This window comes from Carica papaya, chromosome 9 (genome assembly GCF_054855325.1).
Source record: "Carica papaya isolate Zhongbai chromosome 9, ASM5485532v1, whole genome shotgun sequence".
Lineage (NCBI taxonomy): Eukaryota > Viridiplantae > Streptophyta > Magnoliopsida > Brassicales > Caricaceae > Carica > Carica papaya.
In genome coordinates this window covers 13956658-13966112 of record NC_142317.1, presented here as the reverse complement: position 1 = coordinate 13966112, position 9455 = coordinate 13956658, and the positions used below count along the sequence as shown (strand labels likewise).

General features: G+C 35.6%; 1 protein-coding gene across 1 annotated transcript; it reads left to right on the top strand.

Annotated features, from left to right (window-relative positions):
- The first annotated feature begins 907 nt into the window (after positions 1-907).
- On the top strand, positions 908-8318 carry LOC110810124 (spermidine copper dependent amine oxidase 2-like). Its single transcript, XM_088211263.1, has 12 exons — positions 908-1496; positions 2279-2388; positions 2499-2804; positions 3757-3869; positions 3965-4295; positions 4383-4598; positions 4674-4910; positions 5195-5380; positions 5769-5909; positions 6473-6741; positions 7202-7283; positions 8022-8318. The coding sequence occupies exons 1-12, from the start codon at positions 1271-1273 to the stop codon at positions 8154-8156; spliced, it is 2352 nt and encodes a 783-aa protein (XP_088067389.1). The 5' UTR covers positions 908-1270; the 3' UTR covers positions 8157-8318.
- Positions 8319-9455: the final 1137 nt, after the last annotated feature.

Here is a 9455-nt window from a genome sequence, read left to right as displayed (position 1 = left end):
TAAAGACAAAGGCATCTAAATTGAATTGAAAAGTGGTAAGTGATAGATAAGGTGTAAAAAAATGAAGGTGACCTGTCAAATCCATATATTGGATGTTAGAGTTAAGAAAGTGACACATGGGTATATATATATATATATATAATAGCAGCCAAACAAGCTCCAGACAATGTATCAAAGTCCATTCTTGTACCACTCGTAGTACAATATAGCTTTACACTCAAAAAAATTATTCATCAACTTATCAATCATCAACAATTTAAGATCTGAAATCCTTTTTAATTTCACCATTTTTCAATTTTTTTATTATTAATTCTTATTATCATATAAGATTTTGATTCCTTTTTTTTTTTTTACGTATAAAAATAATATATCATATTATTATTTCACATAACATAAAATTGATTTAAATTATGTAAAATATTATGGTTGATTTCAATTAAATTTCGTAAAAAGAAATTATAATGAAAATTTAATTTAGGAATTTTAAAATGGTTTAAAATCCTAAGATATATATAGTTGTTTTTAAAACAAAAATATTAAAAAAAAAAAAAAAAAAAAAAAAATCTAAGGACCAAATTGCTAAATTAGGAAATGTAGGTCCTTATACGTAAATTCACAACTCTTGTGGCCTTATCATTGTAATATCAGAAAAAGTGAGCTTGTTTGGTTTGATTATTTTTGTCCATTACCCCCGCCCGTCTCTCACTTATCTTACTTTTAGGTCCTTGATAAGGCCCCGCCTTTTTCTTTCTTCACTTTTTTTTTTTTTTTTAAGCCTTATCCCCTTTCCAAAAAATTTAAAATTTAATTACAAATTAAAATTAATCACCCGAAAAGGAAACAAAACTCACGTGCTCTCTCTTCACTTTCCTTCCCCAATATTATTATTAATATTACCTTAAATTTCACCTCCCTTCCCTCTGTATATTTCTCTGTCTTTCCAAATTGCAAATCCAACTCTCCTCCTTCCTTCCCCATTTTTCCTTCCCTTCTATTTTTCATTTGATATACTGCAACTCCTTTGACGCTATAAATCTCCAATTTCGGAGGAAATCTCTCTTCACGATCTTCCTTCCTTTCTCTTTTTCTTTTCTTCAAGCTCCCTTCACACTCCTTTGGATACTAGAAAGTGGTCGTGTCAAGAGATTGAGATAAGGAAAGAGAGAAAGAGAGAGACGAAGACTGAGTGAAAATAGAGGATTTGCTGTATGTCAGCTGACTGTATTGAGACTTACTGCCGTGGATTTGGAGAGCTCGCGAACCCTCTGCAATGGCCCCAGCTCCGCAAAAAGCGACGCCCTGTTGCCTCCACCAGGGCGCCACCGACTCTCCTCCCATCGTCGCTGCAGTCCCTACCGCAGCCAATGTGGTTCCAGATTGGCCTGTCGCCTCCACCGATCGTCTCGACGATCCGCGTGCCAAGAAAGCTGCCATGGCGCCCCTGATTCGTCCTGTTGATTCGCTTCCAGAACCTTGCACTAATCCCCCTACAAAAGGTGCGGATCTCTTTCTGCCCCTATGTGTCTCTTCACGCGTGCTGGAGAGTTGTTTCTGTTAATAACATTCAAAATAACCTTCCTGTTAGATCGTCATTTATCAGGCCTTTTTTTTTTTTTAATCTTGATTTATCTCTTTTCCCCTAAGTTCTATACCTTTTGATTGTTGATGTGTTTTTATTTTTATTTTTATTTTACTTCAGTACTTTATATTGATATCTAGGCTCTGTATTGTTCCCTGCGGATGCATGTTATTGAACTGAAGATAAAAAGTTGATATTGGACAGTTACATGATCTGGATTTACATACGCCGGAAAATAATCGAATATATATGTTTCATTTAATTCTTTTCAAATAATATCAGTTCGAAATGTGTTTTTATTTGTGAGAGGAGCTAAATGAATGTCTGTTTCTTCTTTATTCGATTTTCTTTTTTCTTTTCCTTTCTAAATTCAGTTTTCCCGAGAGCAACTTTGAATTCGTGATGCTTTATTTGATGATGTTTCTTTCCCTTACCTTACGTTTTCGTTTTGTTTTCTATAAAAAGAAATGTTGATAGTAAATTTCTATCTACATTTTTAATGAGGTTTTATAGGTGCTTCTATTCATTGTGGATGCCTGCTAATTGCGCCTGTTCTGCTGATTATTTTAAATATTCTCCGCAGCTCTAAAGACTTTATTTTTCTCTATGCTTTTTCATACATCTTTTGGTGTGAAGAAAGCCAAATCAAATTGTTAATTCCCTTCCACTTTATCTGTGTTTGTTCCGTTGCTTGTACAGGGATCCCCGTTATGCTGAGGGCTCAAACAAGCCATCCTTTGGATCCTTTATCTGCAGCTGAAATCTCAGTAGCAGTAGCAACAGTTAGGGCTGCTGGAGCCACTCCTGAGGTTGTTAATTGTACTATGATAGTCTTCTACATGTAAAATTATATGTTCCATGACAATTCTAACCAATTACACATTTGAGGTGGTGGGCTGATAAATATTTACTATTTCAGGTTAGAGATAGCATGCGCTTTATTGAAGTGGTTCTTTTGGAACCAGATAAACATGTTGTTGCGTTGGCAGATGCATATTTCTTCCCTCCGTTTCAGCCGTCATTGCTTCCCAAAAGTAAAGGTGGACCTATTATTCCTACCAAACTCCCTCCAAGACGAGCAAGACTTGTTGTTTACAACAAAAAGTCCAATGAGACCAGTGTATGGGTTGTTGAATTATCAGAAGTACATGCGGTAACTCGAGGTGGGCATCACAGGGGGAAAGTAGTCTCGTCACAAGTTGTCGCGAATGTTCAGCCACCAATGGTATGTGCTTCAAGGAACTCGATTGTTGACCTGATTCATTTGTCTGCACTTAGCATTTGAGGTTTTAGATTTCAGTTTGAATTTCTTTGTTAACGGCAATAAGTTGGACTAATTTACTTCTTAAGAATTATGTTCAAACATCCATTGTAGTTTTTCTTTTGGTTATTGTTCAAGAGTAACATTCATGAAAATATTGTAATTGCAAATCTAATTTTTTATGTTTGCATGACTGATTTTTACTCTTATCTCTGAACAACTGATTTTATCCACGAACAAATGTATTTCTAGTGTTTGACCCAAATGCTTTTATTTGGCCGAGGTAATAAAATTTTGTATGACATCATTATGAATATTGAAAAACAAGAAAACCCCTGAAGTGCTGTTTAAATATCGAGAACTAGCCATCAAAATTTAAACCATTTACGAAACTTATATAATTCCTAGCCAAAACCCCAGCAGGACACTGGCAACTAAAGATCAACATATGAAATGCTAATCTCTTACTTCGTATTTAGGGCTCACATGTCTTTGTAATGCCCTCGTATGAGTAGTGCTGAAGATTGGTTTTAAAAAGGTTTGTCATGTATCATAGATCTATCTAATTAGGTTAATCATAGCATTTCTGCATCTATGCTTTTTAATTTATTCTTCTGCTGAATTATTCAAATTCAGCAGAATTTCCACCCTTATTGGATGTTCTTTGACATCTTTGAGACAAGTTTTTCAGCCTTACTACAACTTAGCAGAACATCAAAAGAAAGATTGTTCTCAGTAGGTTTATTTATCATCTCTTAAGCTGGTGCCACTTGGAAGTCAGAAACAAATATATTTGCCAGATCGGACAGCTGAAAATTCTTTTCCTTTTTTTGATGGAAATTATAGCATTTACTTATAGGTTACATTTGAAGATCACTTTACATTTTTTCTTTTGAATTATTTCTTCCATCTTCAGGATGCTGCAGAATATGCTGAATGCGAAGCTGTTGTTAAAGCCTTCCCTCAATTTATGGAGGCAATGAAGAAGAGGGGCATTGAAGACATGGATCTTGTTATGGTTGACCCTTGGTATGTAAGATTTGTGTTCCTGTAGTTTCAAGGCTAAGTTAATACTTATGCCATCTCATTGTAATTACGCTTTGGTCTACGTGTGCTTCTGGCAGGTGTGTGGGTTATTACAGCAATGCAGATGCCCCTAGTCGGAGGCTTGCCAAGCCACTTATATTTTGTAGAACTGAGAGTGATTCTCCAATGGAAAATGGTTATGCCCGACCAGTAGAGGGCATCTATGTACTTGTAGATATGCAAAACATGATGGTGATTGAATTTGAAGATCGTAAACTTGTTCCCCTTCCTCCAGCTGATCCTTTAAGGAACTATACTCCTGGTGAAACACGAGGTGGTGTTGACCGAAGTGATGTGAAGCCTTTGCAGATTCTTCAGCCTGAAGGTCCCAGCTTTCGTGTCAATGGGTCATTTGTGGAATGGCAGAAGGTACACCTTGAGAAGACTGGTATTGGTTTGTTTTTTAGTAAGTGAAGCTTGCCAATCCTCCTCATTTATTTGATGTCTGTTTGGCAGTGGAATTTTCGTATTGGTTTCACTCCAAGGGAGGGTTTGGTAATATACTCTGTTGCTTATGTTGATGGTAGTCGGGGTCGGAGACCTGTTGCCCACAGATTGAGTTTCGTGGAGATGGTTGTCCCGTATGGGGATCCAAATGATCCACACTACAGAAAGAATGCTTTTGATGCTGGAGAAGATGGGCTTGGAAAAAATGCACATTCCCTTAAGAAGGTTTGAAATTTAATTCTTTACTTTGTTCTTCTTCCTGTCTTAAAGTTCACATGAAGTTTTTTACTGCTGTTGCAGGGATGTGATTGTTTGGGCTATATCAAGTATTTTGATGCTCATTTTACAAATTTCACTGGCGGAGTTGAAACAATTGAGAACTGTGTATGTTTGCATGAGGAGGATCATGGTATCCTATGGAAGCATCAAGATTGGAGAACAGGTTTAGCCGAAGTTCGAAGGTCTAGACGGCTAACAGTTTCTTTTATTTGCACTGTGGCTAACTATGAGTATGGTTTTTTCTGGCATTTCTATCAGGCAAGTCAAAGGCCACATTTTCTGTAAAAGGTTTGATGCATGTGCTGCAGATCATATCTAAATAGAAGAAACTGTGTTGGAATTCATCAGAAAGAAAGTGAAACTTATATAGAAGAAAACCATAAATTTTGAGTAGTTCTACACATCGCAAGGTTTTATGTTTCAAATAATTGACAGTTTATACTTAAACTTCACATCAGCTTCATATTGAAGCCATCTTTGTTTTTTTTTTTTTTTCTGGGTCAATCTTAATAATGCATCTTACCATGTTAATTTTCTTGCAGGATGGAAGAATTGAAGCTGAAGTTAAACTTACAGGCATCCTCAGTTTAGGAGCATTGCAGCCTGGAGAATTTCGAAAATATGGTATAATGATTGCACCGGGATTATATGCACCAGTGCATCAGCACTTCTTTGTTGCTCGCATGGACATGGCTGTTGATTGTAAGCCTGGTGAAACTTTTAATCAGGTAACTTGCTTTTTAAGCTTCAGGTTGTTAGTTGTTGCTGGACATAATAACTGGGTTTTTTTTGTTAATTACTGAAATGTGGCTCTGGTGCAGCTAATAACTTGAAGAGTTCTCAGCTTTTCATATGTGTTTTCCACTTGGTTTTATTTGAGTTCTCATTCTCTTTACCTAAAAAAATTTCCATGCATATTTCCACAACTAAAAATTATTTTCCTGACCATTCTGTTTGCTAATATTTTCATTTGAAAGAAATAGCATTTAATTGTCTATTTTGTTCGTGTACCAATCACAGATATGTTAGTTTAGTCTTTGCACATAATCTTCAATTCTAGTTCTATATTAAGAAAAATCCAATCAACGTAACTCATAATTTATTTCATTTTTCTAGGTTGTTGAGGTGGACGTTAAAGTTGAGGAGCCCGGTGAGAATAATGTCCATAATAATGCATTCTATGCTGAAGAGAGATTGCTTAAATCAGAACTGCAAGCAATGCGTGATTGCAATCCCTTGACTGCTCGCCACTGGATTGTAAGGCGTCCTTCTCTTCATTGATAGCGTGCATTTTATGTATTCTTTCAATTTTTTGATGACTTCTAGGTTGTATATCCTTTTATTCATTTTTTTTTATTGTCGTGGCTGTTTGTTTTTAATGGGATTAATGGGCACTTCATATTCTGAGCAAACTCTGTAGTTTTCTTCATAATTCCATACTGCTTTTCCCCCACACATCACTCTCTTCCTCTCTTCTCAGAGTTATTAACCCTGAAAACTAATAATTTTAACTTTTGCTTAGCAATTGGTAAGAAACTTATATGTCGGGAATCCTGTATTTTGAGCGAGCAATTAATTCCAAACAACCGATGCAAAATTTTATCTTGAACCTACATATTGGACTGTACATAAAACTTTCCCTGATAGTCAAATGTTTCAGTCACATTCTCTGCTGATATTTCTCCTACATTTCTTTTTGGAGTAATGATAAAACAATCATTTGATTTGCATATTGCTTCTGCTGCATATTAATAATTGTGACAATATCTTCTCTGTATCAATTATGGAGCTACCAACTTACACGTTATTCAATGCTCCAGGTGAGGAATACAAGAACTGTAAACCGGACTGGTCAGTTAACTGGTTACAAATTAGTTCCGGGTTCAAACTGTTTGCCATTAGCTCGTCCTGAGGCCAAGTTTTTAAGGAGAGCTGCTTTCCTGAAGCATAATCTTTGGGTGACGCCCTATGCACGTGATGAGATGTATCCTGGAGGAGAATTTCCTAATCAAAATCCACGTGTTAGTGAAGGGTTGGCTACATGGGTTAAGCAGAACCGATCTTTGGAAGAAACTGATATTGTTCTTTGGTTTGTTTCATTTGCCTTCTTCCTTCAAGTTATGAATTTGGTTAAATAAACCATCTATACAAATATACTTCAAATTTACAAAAAAAAAAGGATCTATATAATTAAGAAAAGGCTCTTTAGCCTACTATTATTCTTTGCCTCCAAAGCAACTCACATAACTGTTTAATCATCATCATATGAAGATTTTCTCTTCATGCTGCTTATTGAAATTGTTATCTTAATTTATACAATTCGATTAGGATGGCTGTTTCATTTTTCTCAAGTCAAGAATGTTCTTCCTAGACATTGATGTGGGTTTTTTCAGCTATTTCAAGAAGTTGAAGACTTATGGATCTTCTTCTCCCTTGCTTGTAGTTCTACTATTGTAGAAAGATTATGACTCTGTTACCCTGCTGTACTTTACTTTGGGTTTTTATTAACAGGCTTGGCTTGATTTGGTATTTTCCTCTGATACTTGCAGGTATGTATTTGGAATCACCCATGTTCCTCGGCTGGAAGATTGGCCGGTTATGCCAGTGGAACGCATTGGTTTCATGCTTATGGTAATCATCTACTAACACATTTTTACCAGCACTTTATATGAATCCACCGTCTGGGCTATATATGAAATGTTCTTTATCACGTATCAATGGACACAACTGTGAAAATGGCATTTTGTACCTATGCAAAGTAATGAAATAGTCAATTTGTGAAAATCGGCATTTTGTACGAAATGCTGTTTATTTATTTTTATCACGTATCCATGAACAGTTTTGTGGAAATGGGGATTTTGCATCTACTGACAGCAATAGAATAGTCAATTTGCCCATCTGTCCCTGCATTTTTGTCAATACATTTATTGTGCTCCATGCAGCTCAGCAGTTTTAGCACTCAATTTTTTTTTGGGTATGCCCTCAAAAACATTCCCTTTTTATGGCTCTATTGGGCAGTAAATCCAAATTGAACAGGAGATGAGAAGCTCCATAAAGGAGTGATACACCCATGAGCTGATGAAGGCTTGGGTAGCAGTACCTAAAAACATGTTTGTTCCACTGCATATATTTTCATGAGTATAATCTTGTACTTGCTGGGGAACATTGATGCATTGCTAACATTGCACAGCTAAGTAGCTCTATTTCTGAGAAACATTATTCTTTTTGTAGCTCTACGAAAGAGGGGTGCACCCATGAGCCAAAGGCTCAGGAGGTCTCCGTACATAAAGACATGAACAATAAGTTTGTCTAATTCTGAAATCTCACCGTCTAGAGACATCTGACCTTTACTCTTTTTTGTGGGTGCAGCCACATGGATTTTTCAACTGTTCTCCTGCTGTAGATGTCCCGCCTAATGCTTGTGAATTGGATGTGAAAGACAATGACGTCAAAGACAATGGAGTTGCCAAGCCTGTTCAGAACGAGTTGCTGTCCAAGCTTTGAGAAGTATTCGGAAAGTGATGGTCGGTGGTATTTGGAAAACACAATAATCAAACTTTATGCCTAGTTGTCACATCCTCTTGTCTGGTCTTCCCTTTCATATTTTATTATTAGTTGGATCTCTTTTGCTCATAACAGAATTTATGAATGCCATTTGCTAGTCAATTTCTGTTTTGCATGCATCAGCAATAACATTTGATGTCTTTGTGGAAGGTTTTTGATTTGATTTCTTGGTAAGTTCAAGAGTTTAAAGAGTGCGGTCACTTGGGGAATTCCAGATATGCTTACAGTTTACCACTGCCGTGGAGTTGCAATGGTGGATTTGGACTAAGAAATAGTTATGAAACATTATGCAGTATGCAAGGTAGTTAATGTTATGTCCACATAGGGTTGAATATGTTGGTGGTGGTGCTCCCCCAGCAATTTCTTAAGGAAAATTTGAAATGGTTATAACTTGTAGGAAACAAGTGTAGTGAATTTTTTAGACATGTTTGGATGTGAGGTATGAAGAGAATGAGGGGAAATTTTTGTTTTTTTGGAGGGTAAGGAAAGGGAGTTGAATTATTCTCCTCAATTAGGGTTGATACAAAAGAAAATTAATTAGTTATAATAGAAAGACTCTAAATTACCTCTTATATGGTTAAAAATTGCAAAAATAATTTTTTTAACTAAAGATTTTCTCCACTTAAATTTTCATTTTGAAACAAGAAAATAATACCATCATTTATCTTCCTCTGTGTTAATCATATTTATTGTCTTTTTTCCCTTCCCTTCCCTTCCCTTCCCTTTTAACTTCCATACAAATGATTTGTATTTATAGATAAGATTCCTGACCCATTTAACTCTTAAACCATTGAAAATAAAATGGTGGCACAATTAAGAAATGGTATCCATTAAGTTCTCCAAAAGTGTTGCATCCTGAGTGGTCAGAAAATATTAATTATGTAATTAGTAAACACGTAGAGCATTAGGTATATTTTAAGAGATACTATTATTATATGTCTATCTTTTGGCCAACTATATAACCTAAAGGTGGTAACTCCACATACTTTGGTATTCGAAACTCTCGAAGGTGTTAAATAATAACTAGCGATCTGATGCACGTAAGTTATTAAGCGCAGGTGACCTTTTCTTATGTTGTGTTCTTTTGAGTATTAATACATACCTCACTAGAGGTATTATTAACGATGGTCCCTCATCATCCACTAATGTTAAGCTAATAATTATAATAATAATAATTCTTAAAAATGATTAAAAAAAAAAAAAACTGAACATTTTAATAAATAGAAATAAACTTGAATT

Bases quoted from the DNA above. Each gene is read 5' to 3' on its own strand.
- LOC110810124 (XM_088211263.1), top strand. From the start codon at position 1,271: ATGGCCCCAGCTCCGCAAAAAGCGACGCCCTGTTGCCTCCACCAGGGC. The intron at 5,381-5,768 runs GTAACTTGCTTT...TCATTTTTCTAG, and splicing joins CTGGTGAAACTTTTAATCAG to GTTGTTGAGGTGGACGTTAA. The intron at 5,910-6,472 runs GTAAGGCGTCCT...TCAATGCTCCAG, and splicing joins TGACTGCTCGCCACTGGATT to GTGAGGAATACAAGAACTGT.